The sequence below is a fragment of the Lepisma saccharinum genome, chromosome 15, assembly GCF_977018435.1.
Source record: "Lepisma saccharinum chromosome 15, izLepSacc3.1, whole genome shotgun sequence".
Lineage (NCBI taxonomy): Eukaryota > Metazoa > Arthropoda > Insecta > Zygentoma > Lepismatidae > Lepisma > Lepisma saccharinum.
Window position 1 is genome coordinate 10,007,421 of NC_139243.1, and position 20,413 is coordinate 10,027,833.

General features: G+C 37.0%; 1 protein-coding gene across 1 annotated transcript in view; it reads left to right on the forward strand.

Moving 5' to 3' along the window:
* LOC145999576 (fatty acid synthase-like) overlaps positions 1-20,413 on the forward strand; it is a 99,625-nt gene that overhangs the window by 34,818 nt on the left and 44,394 nt on the right. Inside the window, exon 13 of the mRNA XM_083136600.1 lies at positions 17,025-17,329. Within this exon, the coding sequence (XP_082992726.1) occupies positions 17,025-17,329 (305 nt within the window). The remainder of the gene's footprint in view (positions 1-17,024; positions 17,330-20,413) is intronic.

A 20,413-nucleotide genomic window follows, 5' to 3' on the forward strand; every position in this document is an offset into this window, starting at 1 on the left:
TTATATAAAATATATGAATAACTCTGTTGACGGGAACATCAAAAAAAGTTTAAGGTAAAAATTCGATACGTTCCCAACGGATTTCTTCATTTTTACACAAGAAACTACTCATTTAGAAGTTTGTGTAGGTATTTTCTTTCATCGTGGAATCTATTTCACCGGGAAATCATGTATTTTTGAACAGAAATATCTCACCGACGCACAATTGTCGTTCCTTTCATTTTCTTGCACTACGTGAACTAAATGTTGCGAACATAGGCGTAGCTACGGGGTGTGCCGGGTGTGCCTAGGCACACCCTAATGGGCTGCTTTATCGAAGAGAATTAAAGACAGATATTTCAATAAGAGAGAAAATAAGCGACAGTTTGTAAGAAGTTGAAAATGTCATTATTACTTGGTACAAACGTGTGCATTATCGCTGATGAAACTGGTGTCTATAGATTTTCGATTTTTGATGTCATTGGAGAAAGAAGATATTTACTGCATTCTACTCTGTACTGCAGCGCCCTTCTTCTATACCTGTCACAAGCTACACGTGAGAGAGAGAGCTTTCTCCAAGCTTTCCCAAGTTAAAACTAAATTAAGAGCAACTCAGAAGCAGGATAGATTGGAAGCCCTGCTCTTGCTATTTGTGGAACAGGAAAAAGCTTCGTCTATTGATGTAAATGAAGTTATTGATGAGTTTAAGAACATTGTACTGTACCTTTTGACAGACGTCTCTTGTCATAGATGACGTGTATTTTGATGTATTTGTTTGTAACATTTATGAGCATTTTGTGTGTGTGTAATTTCTATGCAATTTGAATTTTTTCTACTACATATGTTCAGAAATTTTCAACACTGTCATTTAGTGAATTTATATTCCTTTACAAACATGAGTGCAGTTAAAGAGCCAAATGATTGTGTTGCAAAATATGCTATTAGAAAGGTAGAAGACCTCATTTTTTTCTTTGGGCACACCCAAATATAAAGTTCTAGCTACGCCTATGGTTGCGAATGTTTGATGACGTAACTCCCAGTCAGTGTTTCCAACCACGCCGTTTTTGCAAGAAGATGACAATTTTAACTATGTTTGCCTAACGTAACCGAAACTAACCTAACCTTGCCGTGCATGGTTCGTGGGGCTATCCATGAATTGGGGCTATCCGTGAATGTTTTGTGGGGGTAAGCGTACATGCTTCAGGGGGATTTTTCGGTTTCTGGGGCTATCCGTTCATGGTTCGTGGGGCTATTCATGAATTGGGGTTATCCGTGCATGGTTCCTGGGACTATTCATGAATTGGGGCTATCCGTGAATGGTTCGTGGGCATTTTTCGGTTGACAAGGTTGGAAACACTGCACACCCAATGATGATGTACCACGCTAGTCAAGCTGTCTCGCCATATTGTGTCTTACGGAAGCGAAATAAGGAACAACAATAATTACTATTCATGTCACAAATTGAAATTATTTTCGTGAAAAAGCAAAATACCACCTTGAAGAATCTTTCGCAATGCAGAATAGGTAAGTATGTACGAACGCTAAAAATGACGAAAGAAACGAGTGAGAGGTGTTGGGACCATACCGAAGTTTTACCAAGTTTAAACCCTACAAGTCCAGTGACAACCACAAGAACAGCTGATTTCCATGTCAAAGAGATCATACACAAGAAAGGAAGAAGAATGCAATGTCAGCGTTTCATTGCTTGAAAAATAAAACCCCCTTTTTTATAAAACTAGTGAGAAATGAAACTTTCTCCACCAAACTTAGTACATGAATGTTAGAAATATTGTAAAAATCCTATTATTAAAAAAAATGTATGTGAGGTGCATGGGCGTCGGGAGGGAGGGGGGGGGTTGAACATGTCGGTGGACCCCTCCTGGAAATTGATATCCTTCATTTAAAGATTCAAGAAAGCCGAAAGTTTGTTACACCTATTGTTAAGAACAGAAAAAATTTCATTTAGTTAGTGTTCGAACAGAATAATCAAAGTAAAAATGCATTGGATCGAAAACACTGAGTGAAAAATACAGGAACAACGTTATATTCTACCATTTCATCCATGCTTCCACAGTTTTCAAAATTCTAATAATTACAGTTGTAGGTGAAAGGTCACACAACAAACTTTATGAAAAAAAAAATCCCCTAACATTTAAAGCCTTTTCTTGAACGAGACGTGCAAAAGTTAACATCAAAATGCATTTTAGATACTAACTGCATAAAATGCAAAAGAAATAATGGAAAATAGTTGTGCTCGTTTGGTGGCTCATCAAGTCTCCACAATTATATAATAATAATAATGTTTTTTAAATTTTGAATAAACTTTGTTTTTATTAATCTATAATATTTACTTTTGTATAATGACATTTATAACCATGATAACACTCATTGTTTTTGTTTCTGCTATTCAACTTTTATCATTTGCCGCCCCCCTGCAAAAATTTCTGGCGACGCTCATGGTGAGGTGTCGCCCTCCTCTACCTTTCATACTAAGGAAAAACTTAAAATGGAAAAACAATTCATTGTTTTTTATCAGTGAAAATAGAAATGTAAGACTTCAGTGGATATTATAGTAAATAAAATTTAGAAAGATGTTATGAACGAAATAACAGGACTGAGTACCCCTTCGATTCCTGAACCACTTGAAAACTAGATTTATTATATCTTTATGAGCTACGATATGTTTTGCTGTAGCGGCCATGTTAACTCTTTTACAAAGAAATAAAAATGGAGCAATTAAAATGAAACCTCGGCTACGTAATCACAAGAGTACCACCTTTCAGCACGCGAGCCGACGAATGTTATGGCGAAAGTACGTATTAATTTTTGACTTACTACGTAACTACCTGCCGCAAAATTAGTTTGGCATTGAGAGCTGACGGAACACGCGTCACGGTGTTGCGATATCATGCGGTAAGGTACGCAGGGCAGCCGTTTGACGCTCTTTTCGAGGAAAAAGTGTTATGAAAAGGAACAACAATGATGAAATGTTTTATTGTTTTCTCTCTTCATTTCCATTTCTCTTACAACATGAACGAATTAACGAAACGAGCATTGTTTACAGGTTACCTTTTCAATCCGTTCAGAAAATATTGAATATATACACTTTCAATAACCACTTCTTTCCGAAGTCTCCGTTAAAGTCTGACCATCTTTCAATTATACCGCAACTAAATTGCACAAAGTCCAGTTGCTGGGGTGTCTGACTTTCACGCTGGAGACCCGCGGTGGTTTGTGGAACTTTTTCAAATATTCCTAGCAAACCTCCCCGATGGCGTAGTGGTAACGACGTCGCCTTGTAATCAAGTGGTCCCGGGTTCGATACCCGGTGGAGGCACATGGCACAGTGGTTCGGATCCCACTTTAAACTGTAGGTCCAGTCCCGATTAGCCTTCCTGTGCATAACGTGGACTTAAAACAAAAAATCCATCAATCAATCAATTAAATATCCTGAGCGGCTCCGGGGTCGACTCAGCCCAAGTGAGTACCTGCGGCAAACCCGGGGTAAAGACGGTTGGTGAACCACATCACCGCATTACCTCCATAATATGGCGTAGGCCAAGGTCGAGAATGTGTGGAGCCCTACCTCCACATCCCCATATGTCTCCATACTTTACTTTATTTTGCGTCCATTATTTTTTTTGTATGAGAATCCCAGAGATTTTATGACTGTTCTTAAAGATGTTTTCCCAGTTTGAAAAAGTCCCGAATCTTTGAACGAAACGCGCAATTTCCCAACAGTGGGATGATCTTTCCTTCTATAATAAGAGTAAATATGGCGACGAATAGCGTCTTGCTGAAAGGTATCTAAATTTGTCACGCGTTTACTGATATTCCTCTTCTTTCCTGGCGTTTCCAGTTTTGAAGCCTCGCATTATTTATTTATTTATTTCTACCACATTATATTTTTCTTTCCCTATGGTAACAACAGTGTTCTTAGACACGCCGACAGCAGCAGCAGTCCTGTCCAGTACATTTTTTTACAAAAATTATTGGAGCCCCATTGTTTTTCTCTTGCTCAAATTATTTGCGCTCAGAACAAACCATCTCCCGCGTTTGGCCTTTGAGAGAAATTCCTTTTTCTTTTAGTGCTTGAGTAGTGTAATCAGGTTCCTTCAGATTAACACTTGGTACGATGTTTATTATTTTTATTAATTTAAGCACAAAGGAAAACCTATTTTGATGATGTTTTTGTCGATTTTATACTATTCAAATCTGTGTTTTTTCATTTCACACTTCGTACGAGTGTCATAATTTCTTTGGAGTTAAAGTACGTAACACCTAAACCCACCCACACCCACCCACGCACACCCACGCACATCCATGCACACCCACACCCACCCACGCCCACCCACGCCCCCGCACACCCATGCACACGCACACCCACCCACGCACACCCACACCCACCCACGCACACCCACGCACACCTACGCACACCCACACCCACCCACACACACCCACGCACACCTACACCCACCCACACCCACCAACGCAAATTTACTTTCGGTCTACTTCCGGTGTACTTCTATTGCATCATGTTGCGCAACAAGTTTTTACGCAACATTGCGATAGCTCGTAAAGGTAAACTATTGCATTATGTTGCGCAACAAGTTATTACGCAATATTATGACCCCGTATCTGACGTGTTGTTTTCTGATTGGTTGGTTATGACGTAATGCGATGACGTGGTGTCTTCTGATTGGTTGGTTATGACGTAATGCGATGATGTGTTGTTTTCTGATTGGTTGGATTATGACGTAATGCGATGACGTGGTGTCTTCTGATTGGCTCACTGTTTCGGATGTTTTCAACGCGGTCCGCGCTTAGGTTACTTAAAGGGTTTTCGCATTACAGATCAGTCAGTATCGTGAGAGTGTTTGAAGAGTGCGGACGTGTTGTTGCAGTGCTCCTCTATAAATTTTTTTGTTAAAAGTGAAGTATTTAATTTATTTTAAAGCTACATATTATTTATTATTTTTAAGTTTAAAAAGTGTATCAAGTGATTTTTTTTCATAGTAATTTCGATCAGATTGAGTTTTGGTGCGATCAGATGTTACTTGTTGTCTCCGGAAATTCTGTATAAATAACATAGCTGAAAATTTTATCGTAATAACTAAAATTATTTTATTTTGAAGGTCGTTCAAGTCGTCTTTCACACAGATTGAATTTGTATTTGTATTGAAATTTGTATTTTTTCCCTAGAAAATTTATATATAAATACCAGAGCTGAAAAAAAATATAATTATAACTATTGTTTTTAAGTTACATTCTATTAATTATCGCAAGTTTAAAAATGTTTTTTTTCCTAGTAAATAGAATTTATTGAATTTTGAGTTGATTGTGCGTCTTATTGTTATTTACTTAAAGCATATTAAAAAAAAATGTCATCTACCAATTTCATCGAATGTGCTATTTGTGGGAAATCAATCTCCAAAACTAATATTAGCAAGCATAGGGCAAGATGTAGCGAAACAGGTTCGAAAATAAATCGTTCGTTACCTACTAAGCCTTGTCCTCAATGAGGAAAAATTATTAGCATTGCACATTTAAGTAAACACCTGAAAATTTGCAAGGCATCAACCGGACATGGAACATTGAAAAGAAAAATTGATCATCCTGAAACTGAAGCTTCTACTTCCAAACAAATTAAGATGTCTAATGACCAAAAGCCGATTAGATCTGCATTCAACAACCAACTCCTGGATTTTCTTTTTACTTTGAAACCAGGCTGTGATATTTCTAGTTTCTTGAGTGAAATTAAAACATCTATCATAAAGTTTTTGAAAAATAAACTGGAAAACAACTCCATAAAAGTATATGTTGATCTAATCTGTGAATATGAGAAAACCAATGTTACAAGAAATATTTTTTTTCACAAAACGAAAAACCAAGTTCTTTATTTGGCAGACATTGATAATTTGAATGTTTTTTATTCTAGTCATACTAGTGAATTGATTAGGAAACACGATGAATTCGAGGATAAGGGATCAGTTTGGTCTTTATGTGGAAGTTCTCACAGATTAACCGCTTATGTAAACAAATTCACACCTTTTTCTGCTTCAAGCTATGTTCCACTTCCGGTAGAAATTCAGCATAAGAGAGATGTGCTGAACATTTATAACACCGACAATAAGTGTTTTATGTGGTGCATTTTAGCGGCACTTCACCCGATTAATTGTTCAAATCATCCGGAACAGGTTAGTCACTATAAGAAATATAACGATGAGATTGAATATGCTATGACAGGCATCAAATACCCTGTTGCTATTTCTGACGTAACAAAGTTTGAAAACAGGGTACGAAATGGAGAAGGAAAACGATTAGCTATAAATATATATTCGTATACTTCAGTTAAGCATTTTGTGAATCCCGTTAGGATAACTAATATTGTTGATGACGAAGCCGTGGAAATCAATCTGCTTCTTATTGCTAACGATGATGTTCATCATTATACGCTAATTCGTTCACTCTCCCGCTTAGTCAGAAGCCAAACAACCAAGCATCGTGCACACATCGAAGTTTGTCCAAGGTGTTTAACCGTATTCGAGGATCGTGACCAACAAAATTACCAACATTTCCAAAATCAAGAAATTGCCAAACAAAAACTTGTTGAACATAAAATCTACTGTGGAGTCAACAGACCTGCTCGCATGTTGATGCCCAAAGCAAATGAATTCGAAGAATTTAAAATGCACAAGGCCTTGTTGAAACATCCGGCCATTATCATTGCAGACTTTGAGGCTTTTCTCAAACCATTGTCTTATTGCGATCCGGATCCCGAATTTTCTTCCACAACACCGTACCAGTTTCATGATCCCAATAGTTTTGGATATGTTGTTGTTTGGCAGGATTGGATAGATAAACCATATATATATCGCGGACCGAATGTTATTGAACTCTTTTTTAAAAAGATGGTGGAGGAGGTTGAGAACATTGGCAGCTTCTTATGCCAATCGAAATCAATACTTCCATTATCCAGCGATGAACTTCAATCTTACAATAACATTGAAACGTGTCCGGTTTGTGATCAACATTTCACGGATGAGAATCGGAAAGAATTTCACCATAATCATTTCACCGGAAACTACATTAGTGGAATCTGTAACACCTGCATCCTCAAGACCCAGAAGCCCAAATTCGTACCAATATTTTTTTACAATGGATCCAATTACGACTTCCACTTTTTAATTAGAAATCTTGGATACGATATGCAAAAAATAGATATTCTTGTTCAAAACGAAGAGCGTTATATTTCTATAAGTCAAAAAGTTAAAATTCCAGGAACGAATGAAATCATAGAGATGAGGTTTCTAGATTATTACAGATTCCTATCGGCAAGTCTCAATGCTTTAGCGAGTAAACTTACTGACGAACAATTTAAAATTACAAAAGCTAGTTTTCCCAACATACACCTAGAACTGATTAAACGTAAACGCATTTATCCTTACGAATATGTAACCGATTAATCTAAATTTGACGATGACACTCTCCCACCTCAAAAAGAATTCTTCAGTCAACTGAAAAAAACCGGAATTACGAATGAAGAATACGAACATGCGAAATTAATATGGAAGGAAGTGAGATGCAATACTCTTGGCGATTATCACGATGCATATCTCAAATTAGACATAACAATACTTGCAGATGTTTTCAGGTATTCAGAAAAACAGCTATAAATATTTATAAATTAGATCCAGCATATTTCTACAGTCTTCCTGGTTTGGCGTGGTCTGCTATGTTGCTCCAGACCAGGTTCAAGTTGAAATTGATATCGGATGTGGACATGTTACTTTTTATAGAAAGGGGGATACGTGGGGGGACGGTTCAATGCTCGCAGAGACACGCAAAGGCAAACAATATTCACATGTCTGGGAATCAATACGATGCAAATCGACATCGAATTACATATTTTACGCTGACGTAAATAATGTCTACGGGTTCGCAATGATACAAAAACTTCCATACGGAGGATTCGAGTAGATAAATCCCATTTCAATTGACATTAATTATTTCGACGATCGTGAATTTGGTCTGTTCATTGAGGTAGACATTGAATTTCCAAATAATTTGCATGATACTTTTTCCGATTTACCTTCGGCTCCTGAAATTAAATATCCACCTGATTCTAATCAAAGCAAGCTTATGTTAACTCTGGAGGAAAAGAGAGATATGTCGTCCACTACAAGAATCTCCAGTTTTTGATTGGGAAGGGTGTTCAGGTAGTAAATGTGAGAAGAATTCTCAAGTTCAAACACTCTCCATGGTTAAAATCTTATATTGAGACCAACACGAGATACAGAACAGCTGCCATTTCAGAATTAGACAAAGATTTTTATAAACTAATGAATAATGCCGTTTATGGAAAAACGATGGAGAACGTCAGAAAGCATGTAGACATAAAATTGGTTTCAGATAACAATAAATGTAGAAAATTGGTATCTGATCCTAGATTCAAATCGCGAAAAATGTACAACGAGAATTTAACAATTTTTAATCTAGATATAAAATTAATAAAATTCAGAAAACCTATTTACGTTGGTGCAACAGTTCTCGACTTGTCAAATTTCGAATTTCATTATAATATTATGAAACCTTTCTATAATGATAAGCTGTCAATTTTGTACATAGACACCGATAGTTTTATTTATGACATACAAACACCTAACCTCTACGAAGATCTTAAACATCATTCCATGCTTGGATATTTCGACACTTCTTCCTATCCTCAAAATAACAGATTTGGAATTCCTTCCCACAACAAGAAGGTTCTCGGCAAATTAAAAGATGAGTGTAACGGTGATATTATTGTTGAGTTTGCTGGTTTGCGTTCGAAGATGTATACATTCAGAACAGAAAGCAGCGTCACGAAGAAAGCAAAAGGAACGTGCAAAGATACCGTCAAAAAGAAACTAACATTTCAGGATTATATTCGTTGCCTTTATTCACAGTCGAGGATACTTCGAGAGGATAATAGAATACAAAGCTCAAACCATGAGATTACAACAAATAAAATAAAAAAAGTAGCCCTGGATCCACACGACTACAAGAGGTGTATTCTCGAGTGTGGAATCCATACTTTGCCTTGGGGACACTTTAGTTTAGAAGTTAATAATAATTGCACTCAACACATGTGAAAAAAACCTAACATCAAACCAAAATTTTGAAAATAACAAAAAAATCTACACGTAGTTTATTTTCTTATATATTATTCTCTCCTATTAAAATTTTTCTATCACTCTTTCATTTTTTACATCATAAATATATGATTTCTCCACAATTAAAATTGCACTGCATATTGTATTTTTAGGTAGAGTTTCATGAAAATTTAATATTAGTTCGATCATTTATAACTACCAATTTTCTTTTTTATGCATTTATTAAAAACATTGGTCTGTGAACTATGAACTCATCTGGATTATAATACATATCTATGTTACCTTCAGTTACTCTTTTAAATGCACTATAAGCTTCATATAATTTTAAATAATCTTGTTCTGTAATATTTAAATTGTAATTTTCACGAGGAAATACTTCATTTTTGCCATTCTTCAGATACACATTTTTAACTTTACAATTATCAAACTGGCTGCTATCTTTTTCCTGATTGTCATCTCTCCCTGTTTGAAACAGCACAGCTACAAACTCTGGCATGTCATATTGCAAAGATTGGAACTGATTAGTAAGATCAAATTCAAACAATTTACCTTCCGCTGACCTCTGAATGCATTGATAAGTATAAAACTGTATCGGAATTTGAGGATTTTTCAAAATGTTGGCTTTGTATTTGAGAGCATAATTTGATTCATATTGAACTATAGGCATTCGCAACTCCATAGACTGGATCACACATTTCGCAGCTTCGGGTAAACTGGCCTCATTAGCTGTTCCATCTGCATTCAAAGTTTTGTATCTCATGATAGCATTATGATCATTGGGTGCTCTGCGAAATATGACACTCAAACCACCTTTCCACATAATTTCTTTATAATCAGAGAAAAATCCAAATAGAAATCTCATGGGAAACAGTACTGTGTGACTTTTTGCTCGAAGTTTTGTTCCAGCTTCGAACCCACCAACTTTAAAATATGCACTCTCTGATTTGGACAGTTTCAATGTTCTCACTGTAGTGGATGTAATTCCAGGGCAATCAATCCTGTCAATCACTGTACCATGCTTCCTGACCACTACCGGTTTTTAGTTGATTCCAGATAGGTTTAATCAGATTTTTGTATTTATCCCCGCTGCTCGATTTCACACGCTTTTGACTGGCATTGGTATTTTGGTACAAAGCATCAGAGAGTGTCAAAATTTCAGAGTAACTTTGATAATCATCTTCTGTAAAATTTTTTGGTTGTTTTTTGGTAACGAGCTCCCATAGCCCTACGGTACCAGGATATCTGGACCAGCTGTTTCTCCCACGCAAATTAATTTTTATGTTATCCCCTTCGAATGTAACTTTAGATTTGGCAATTATCCATACCACACCTTCATTTCCCTCCATAGTTGGATACAAACCAAATACTTAATCTTTTTCGAATTTTCCAGTACTCAGGTAATCCCTTGCCAGGGGACCCAACTCGATTTTTCTGATTCTTCTATAGCTGTTTTAGCAGGTGGTTCCTTAAGTACCAGAGTTGTGTGGATGCTGGATAATGGCGTAGGAGGGAAATCTGCATAATTTTTAGCAGTAAAAGGTACCAATTCATTGATGAAGTTTTTATTTTGTTCTGTCACACTCTTAATCTCTTTACCAAGACCACTGATTGCATCGATAATAGGTTGGTCTTGACGCTTGTGTTGTTCGTAAAAACCTCGATTATCTGATGTCCAACCTTTGAAACGTTTGGACAAGTACTCTCGTAATTTCGAATTATCTTCTATTTTGTTTCGTCATATTTATTTTTTTGATTAATGGTTATTTTATATCGTTTCAACGTTTAAAAAGTCGTTGATTTTATTTCTGAATTTACCATTGTTAGGTTTACGAGTCATGTCGATAGTGACAAATCCAAAATCGTCGCTGTTCCAACAAGATGAACAGAATTTTGAAAATTGGTTGTAATTTAAGTCTCCTCCCACATAATCATCGTATACATGTTTCAAATTAGTATGATCTTGACGAAACAAACAGATTAAGTTTGTATTATCTCGTAGTAATTGTTTAGGAATTTTGGAATACGTTTCAGCTAAATAAAAGCAGTCTATTTCTTTGTGACGACCCTGTGTAAAAAAAATTCTAATTTCATTCTGATTTTCCAGAATAACATAAACGAATACCACAAGAGAATTTCTCAAACATTGGTCTAGAGGTTTTATTGTTGATGCAAATGTAGCTATGCCCAGTCCCTCGTACAGCTTCATGAGTTCTTGGTATTTCGGTTGTTCTAAACTTTTTGAGAATACATACAAGTGTCTATTTTTCCAATCTAGCCAATTGGGGGCAAGCAAGAAATTATCAACCAGCAAAGTGGTTTTTCCACAACCGGATGGGCCTGCAATGAGGCATCTTATGTTATCAGGTAACAACTCTCCATTTTTTTATTAGTTTCCACTACATCTGGTAAACGCTGTACCACATTCCATGTTGGTGTCAAAGAATCACCTGGTTTGCTTCTATCCAACTTTTGTCTGGCAGACCTAACCATTTCACATACAATTTATTATTTTTCTTCTTCAATATTTTCTCGATTAGGTATGTATCTCGATATTTTGTTTTACTAAGTTCCTCTTCATAGAATCTCCCTTTCAATATTTTGTTATGATTATATTTTATGATATATGTATTTCTATTCCCTGGTAAAACTTGAACAACTGAGAATAACTCCGTACTCCAATTTTTATTAAAACCCTTCTCGAATAACTGTTTATATTTACTGACCCTTACCTGATCCCCTATTTTAAACTTTGGATTCTTGGTAGAGTATGTATACTTTTTACAATAAACAGTAGAAATCAATCGTTGCTCATCAGACTTGGTTACCTCAGCAGGTTTCATGTGAATAGTACTGTGTACTGTATCGTTATAATCATGAACTAGCTCGGGTAAAATTTGCACCCACTTATAATTGCCCTGTAGAGTAAATTGTCTCCACATGCGATTTTCTAATGTTATGTTGAATCATTCCACTATACTAGCTTTCAGATCACTATAGGTAGAATAATGTTCAATATTATGTTGTTGCATTAACTTAGTAAATGTAGAATTGTAAAATTATTTCCCTCTATCTGTCTGTAAATATTTTGGTATCCTTCCCTTACTAAATATCGACTCGGTAACACAAGTACCAGTCTTGGATTTTAGGGGAACAGCCCATGCATATTTGCTAAAGGTATCAATAACTGTAAGCATATATTTGTAACCATGATTTATCTTATCCAAATTTTTTAAAGTCCCCCTTGGAGGAGCCATCTCAATCAGATCAGCCTGGAAGAATTCATTTACACCTTTTGCTACTACACTTAATCGCTTGTAATTGCGACGGGCTGGTTTGTGTAATTCATGAACTATATCTTGTCTTGACATCGAGTTCGAAGTGAGAATATTGCATAAAATGGATTGTCCTCAGGGTATAACCGCTTTATGTCAAAAACTAGCTTGTCACCAATTTCAATATCAAAAACTGATAATTGTTCGTGGTCATGTACTTTATACATATTTATTGGTAGACTCATCCCAGTATGCAATAGGTATTTGAACTACCTTGTGTATACCATCTTCTCGCACTATAGTAAACTGAGGAACTTCAATATCTTTGCCATGTTTTAGAAAACTAAACTTCAGAAATCGTAAACTACCATCAACAAAAAATTCATGTACCTGAGTGTACGGATATAATTTGTAAACATTGCCAGCATTGGCGTACGTCCAGTGCCCTCGAGCATTTGGAACACTTTGTAACCTAACAATTTCCATAGAATAAAATTGACGAGTATCTACATCATCTAGTCTGCTTAATACCGGTTCCAAGTGTTTGTTGATAGTACAAACCAACTCATCGTAGCTAGGTTTGATTTTTACATCAACATACAGTTGTTTACATTCCTCTTTGAGATCGTGAGGTTGAGTAGCAAAACCTGATAAAGCAGTTTCTTGACTTGCTTCAAGAGTAGTAATTTGTAACGTAATATTAGAAATAATCTCCTGTAAATTTTCTACAAGTTTCAATTTAGAACTCTGGGTAGCAAGATCGTGTACTTGACTTCTGATTTCTGTAAATAATGCATGTAGTTCGTTAATTATTTGATTGTTGGGGAGACTAGCAACAGTTTCTCTGATTTGCGCAATTTCTGCTTGAATGTTTTTAATATCCTCAGATTTTAAAATTCGATGTACTGCTCTCCTCATAGCTCTGATTTCCTGAGAAGTAGGCAAAGCAGCTACAGTATTCTGAAGTGTAGTAAGAGTTAATTTTATAGCATCGAGTTCTGTTTCATTAGCTGCATTTTTCAAAATTTCTTGCAGTTGCGTTATGTCATCCTGCGTAGGTGTAGACTGTTGCAGTGTCTCTAATTTACTTTGAATGTCGTCAATAAGATGATGGAAATGCGATAATTCTGATTCAGTATTCAAGCTTTCAAGCTTAGTAACTTGCTGTTGAACTATAGCTATAATATCAGTAATGCCAGGCAGTTTCGATTCCAGAGTTTCCTGTACACTTGTTAGCTCATTTCTCATAGTTGCCATAGTATCTTCTATGTGAGCTATGGTACATTGTATCTTCCCAAAATCTTCATAAGTCTCCAACTGTAATTTGATGCCGGCAACGCTCCGAGCAATAGCATTTAATTCAGAAGATGAAGGTAAATTATTGGTAAAATCTTCCAATGTCTGTAGTTTTGATTAAACTTCTGTTATAGCTGTATGCAGTTCATCTGTCTGTAATTCAGATTTGATACTTTGCAATGTAGGAACTTCGGAAGATTGAAACTGTTCTTGCAATTTAGCAATACTAGCATTTACCTGCTCGTATTCTTCTTGAGTTTTGATATTCTGGATAATGGTTTGCAGTTCAGTACGAATACTATTTGCCTGGTCATTTAATTGCTGTTTCAGCTGTTCGGTATTCGTTCTCTGGATTTGTCTAAATTTATCAAGTTCTTTTTTCAAGTTGGCAATATTCTCTTCTAAGTTCCGAAGATTATCTATTGAAGCTAAATTAGTATATTTCTCAAGCAAAGATTTGAGTTATCCATCAATTTTTACTATAGGATCAATCAGTTGAGTTTGAAGATTTGTAATCTCTGCTTGAATATTTAGATTTAGCGAATTCTGTAATATGAGTAAATCTGATTTCAGTTTCTTTAGACGTACATCTAAACTAGCAATCTCGCTGGAATTATCTGGAATCTCCTGTCGCCTTCTATTGCCAAATATATCCATGGTTTTTTTGTTTTTAGGTATTTTATATATTAATAAGAGGATAGATTATTCTTATTTCGATAAACAGAGGAATCAATTTATCATACTCTCCAATTATCTCAGCATACAAAAATTCACCAGCTTCCACATCATAAGACGTATCAGGAAGTAATGTACTATGTTTAATTCTATACAAATTTCGACCTATGTGCAAAACTGCAGCATTTGGTGGAGAAACGTTTGTTTGAATTTTCCCACTAACAGGGAACTTATATGATGATAAGTTATTATTAAATACAAATAAGTGCTTTCCAGTATCCTCGTCAACATGAGACCAAATACTATTCAAGTGGACAAGAAGTAACCCTTTCAATTGATGATAAATTTCTCTAAATACATCCATGTTTACTGGAATTCTCTCTACAGGCTGATTATGTTGTTGCTTCTTAAACTCAAAAATATTCATGACGTTTTATTTTATATTAGCTAATTTTTATTTTATATAAAATATATATTTGTACTAAGTATAAGAAAATAATAAGTACATATAGTAAAAAATATCACCCTGTGCTTAGCACATGAAAAATGTATAGAGGAGCACTGCAACAACACGTCGGCACTCTTCAAACACTCTCACGATACTGACTGATCTGTAATGCGAAAACCCTTTAAGTAACCTAAGCGCGGACCGCGTTGAAAACATCCGAAACAGTGAGCCAATCAGAAGACACCACGTCATCGCATTACGTCATAATCCAACCAATCAGAAAACAACACATCATGGCATTACGTCATAACCAACCAATCAGAAGACACCACGTCATCGCATTACGTCATAACCAACCAATCAGAAAACAACACGTCAGGTACGGGGTCATCATAATATTGCGTAATAACTTGTTGCGCAACATGATGCAATAGTTTACCATTACGCGCTATCGAAATGTTGCGTAATAACTTGTTGCGCAACACGATGCAATAGAAGTAGACCGGATGTAGACCGAAAGTAAATTTGCGTGGGTGTGCGTGGGTGGGTGTAGGTGGGTGTAGGTGGGTGTGGGTGTAGGTGTTATGTACTTTAACTCAAAAGAAATTATGACACTCGTACGAAGTGTGAGATGAAAAAACACAGATTTGAATAGTATAAAATCGACAAAAAACATCATCAAAATAGGTTTTCTATTGTGCTTAAATTAATAAAATTAATAGGCCTCGTACCAAGTGTTGATTTGAAGGAACCTGATTACACTACTTGCATGGCCTCTTTAGTACATTGTCATCTCGGGTATTGCCTCCTGTGCTTGACATTCTTCACACAAGCACACGACATACTGAAGCAGAACACAGAAAATTTTGTACAAAAAAATAACACACTAAAACAACACGCTATATATAACAAAGAATGCTCTAAATTCAATAAGCACTAAACAAACGGACAGGTTAAAACATCACATCAACGCAATGCAACAACATGAAAACTGATCGCAGGAAGAATCGCCCGAAAAGCGGCAACACCGAGACAAACGTTTTCTGTTACCAGGTAACCAGGGCTTGGGTGAAGCACTGGGAAGATTTTGATTGGCTCGCATGCCAGCAACCCACCGTCCCGCAGTGACGTAGACCCGCCTTCTCCACGTGCTTCACAAGCGTCAATACCAAACTAATTTTGCGGCAGGTTATAATGAAAATTCGAACATACTTATTGCTAGGGCTAATATTTTGATGACCTTAAAATTGCCAAAAATTGACCTTTAAAAAATGCATTTATGACCTAATACGTGCAAGAAAATATCCTATAAACTTAGAAAAATGACCTAAAAATTCTGAAAGATTTGTGAAAGAAATTTATAAACTACCAAGAGAAATTCAAATTACAAATTAACGTTACAGTATCTAGCACATGTTCATTGTGTATGGTAGTACAAGTAAGAAAGTTCACTTCTTGTCATCTTTTACACTTTAAGTGCTGAGTTGCAGTACACAACGAAAATCATATACAAATATTCAAAAATGAATGGTTGTCGGTTGTCGGACAAGAGACCCTTGTACATGGAAAAATTTCTCTCGACTTCCACTGACACAAGAGGAGCGTACTTGAAATGAACAATATCACTTGCTGTTAAGTCACTTTCAATTCCATAGAGTGCAAATTGCTTCCCTGACAAAATGTCCGATACAGAGCACAAAACTTTCTACCCCTTGTTTTTTAACAATAATCCGTCTGGCGACAATGTATTTACTGATAAAGGGGGAAATCACATTGTTTGAGTTGTATTGTTACACAACAGCTTGCATCAACAATACTGAACAGAATATCTTTGTTTCTTCAAACACAGTCGTTCAGAACGGCGCTGAAGGCAATGAGAAGAGAGTCGGGAACCTCTCTCCTTCAAAGGGTTACATTTGCATGTAAAATGCCCCTTCTTTCACCAAAATGTAGAAAAATGCATAATGTGACTTTTAAAAGGCTGAAAATGACTTAAACTGTTTAAAAAGTTTAAAAAATGACCTTTACTCCAAGAAGGGTAAAAAATGCCCTAACAAAGGCATCCCAATTTATTCACTTACGTCTAAAACACGTTCCTATCTACTTATGCAATGTTTCTGCCTTACCAAAAAGAAATGCATTTGCATCAAAATCCTAGCCCTACTTATTGCATTTGTTCCATGCCTTGTATTTACGCAGCCCTGCCAGTCCACGTGCATGCAGACATCAGGACTTTGCAGTGTGGAGGAGTGGAGGTGAGAGGTTTGGAAGGAATTCCCGTGACGCAGCATCCTCCACAGATGGACCCTCTCTTGGAGAAGATGGAGTTCGTCTCGTACATCTCTAGAGTCTCGCAGTTTGATGTCGCTTTGAGCCTCTGTCTCCAGGTGGTCGCCGAGAACGCGAATTCCAGGAGGCTGAAGATTCTCGAGCGCTGCAACAGTCCTGATGACATCCTGGCAACAAGGATTGCTAGAATAATGGAAGATATACCCCTAATTCAGGTTAGTGCTGGTTCTGTTTTATACAAGAAGGTTTCTTAGGAGGGTCGAAATAAAATGTATCCCCTGAGGAGGGACAGTCGTAGTGCTACCTCTATTTGTGCAAAGGTACATATATCTTAATATTAATCCACGGCTAATATATCTTCAGGGTAGAGTTATTTTTTGAAAACGAAACCAAACAGGATGCCTTCCAATTGAGACGTTTAACCGATTATATTATCTCAACAAGGATACATGGATTTATACATTTATATAATGAAATATGTATTGCTCTTGTTCTTATTTACATTCAATTTGTATGCTCTTAGAATTTCTATCTTCTTTCTAATTTGTATAATCTTCTTTAGTAAATGCATCCTTCTATACTTCTTTCTGTACTTCCTCTTCTGTGGGAAATCGGGTCTGGACTTCCTTCTTCGGATTTGGACTTCCTTCTTTATGGGAACTCTAGATCTGGACTTCCCTCTTCGGATTTGGACTTCCTTCTTTCTGGGAAATCTGAATCTGGACTTCCTTCTGGACTCTTATGTAATACCTGAAACATGTATCCTTCATTCCAATTCCTTTGGTATTTTCATATGTATGTTTTCTCTCTTCACTAAGTCCTTTTTTCACAAGCTGGTAACATCTCACTTTTTATTCATTCACGCCTCGTCCTAGAGGGTTACTAGTTCGAGGGTAAGGGTTGACATCTACGCCGCCTATTTCTATTCTCCTCCCTTGAAGCAACGACTGGAACGCGCCAACACTAAAATAAGTACAACAAAGTGTATACTTGGTGCTAGACGACTGAAACGCGCATCCAAGTAGGTGCAACGACTGCGACGCGCAACCCAAGGTAATTGTGGTTCGCGACTGGAACGCGCCGCCACTAAGGGAAAGGTAAATCAAGCTAACAGATTCGAGATCTGTTAAAAAGACACAAATTTGTATCAGTGTTTTCACTTCTTTAGTTGTCTGGCATATTTACATATGAGCACCAATTTAATTAATTAAGTATTTACATTAATTTATTGTTTTCATATCTTTTCCTCATCCTCTTATAATGGATTCCATTGTTGTTCATCTTCCAAATTACTCTGCGCTTATTTACACTACCATTCGCGTATCTCGTGTTAATCTTCAATCTTGCACACCTTGTGCTGCCATCTCTATTCCACCTTGTCAAACCGTATACATGAGTTGGTCCCATTGGGTACGTAACAGTAGGTTCGATCACCAACACTGGCAAAAGGATATTTGTTCGCTTGAAGATGAGAGAAGATTCTCTCGAAAAGCAGTGTTGCAACAGGAAAGAGTGGTAGCACTAGACTAAATAATGGACCATGATCAATAAAGATTGTATTAAACTTTTTCCTTAGGGGTAGTGAATGTGCACAATTCAGGTGTACACTCTGTCCCGAGTATTTCTGGAGCAAGATTAAGAGAACAAGCCTCTGCGCAAGTAGTGACGTGAGACGGCTCCACCAATGAACACGTGAGAGGGAATGGGATTTCCGTTACCAGCCTTCGCAGCATCGTGTACTGCTTCGCTCCGCAATACGCTATGCGCGGCCTAGCTCTAGAGATAGCCTGGATAGAGTATACACAGCAATTGGTAAATAAATTTTCTTGAGTTGAGTTGAGTTTTGGTTTTAAGTCCACTTTATGCACAAGAAGGCTAATCGGGACTGGACCTACAGTTGAAAGTGGGATCCGAACGACCTGTGCCTCCACCGAGTATCGAACCCCGGACCCCTTGATTACAACGACGAAAATGGTCTTGAGAGGAGATAAATACAGGACTAGCCTAAATCATGCGGTCGATTCGAAACATATATCAGTCACGTAATCACGTTAATGGAATCGAGGTGCGCAAAATTTGTACGGATGAAAAGATAAACTCAAAAAGTTTATGTTGGTGTACCTTGCAACAGTGGCGTGCCCAGTATTTTCGAAAGGGAGGGGTTATGTATACTTTCCCTTGATAGTCGGCCCTCATTTTGTCATATTTTTCTACCTTTGACGTTCTTTTTTTTTAGGAATACTGGGCCAGAGGGAGGGGTATAATCCCCATCAACCCCCTTGTGCACGCCACTGCCTTGCAACCACGTATCATGCACTGCGCGAGGAGCGACATTATAGAAAATGGCTTCCATTGAAAAACCCACATTCACAAATCTGTTATTCGTGTGCAATATATCCGCATCAAGTCTGTTGAAAACCAATCCAGTACAGGCCCGTAGCTAGAATTGATCTCCAGGGGGGCTCACGGGTTATCAGGGGGGGACCTTTGTAAATCAAGTCCATTTTTAAAAAAATTAACAGTATTAAATGAAGTTAAATTATGTGTGTGAGGCGGGAAGTTATATAAAGTTTATAAATATCATACAAATACTACATTTTTCTAAAACAGCTCTTTGAGTGTTAATTGGCTGATACTGAAATCATTCCTTACACACTCCATACTATTTTATATGATACAGATACTTATAGCACACACAAAGAAATGCACAAAATTCAATCACAGTGCATAAAGTGCATTCCACCCCCGGCCGAAGAAATGAATCTCCCATTCGTTCCCAAAACTTGGGAGCCGTTGACCTTTGATGCAGATGCGAAGGGAATTTGCATTATGACATCAAAGTCAAACATTTCTGTCTAAACGGGAGGTCGCAACAAGGGTAGCGAAGGCACAGATAAAGAAGCTCCCCTATGAAGGAACTTTCTAAAGTCTAGAGAAGAGAATCTTCTAAATACTTGCAGCTACTTAGACTTCAGTTTATAAACAAGATGAGCGAAAGTAATAGTAACAAATGTTCTTTATTCTGTGGATTTATCCTTAAAGTTGTGAGCTGTAAATTTTCACTCTTCACTGCAAACAAATTATACAGAAAAGTTTTACGTAATGTCAAAGGGGGCTGATGGTAGTGCCAGGGGGGTTGAGCCTTGGTAAGGGCCTGATCCAGTTCGTAAGAGGTAGTCCGAATTTAAGGGAAAGGGCTTCACCCATAATGAAAAATTGAGTAGAACCTCAATAGAGGAAAAAGCCTCCCCTGTCTTCGAACGAAGCCATTTTCTCTAATGTCGGTTCTGACTGCAAGG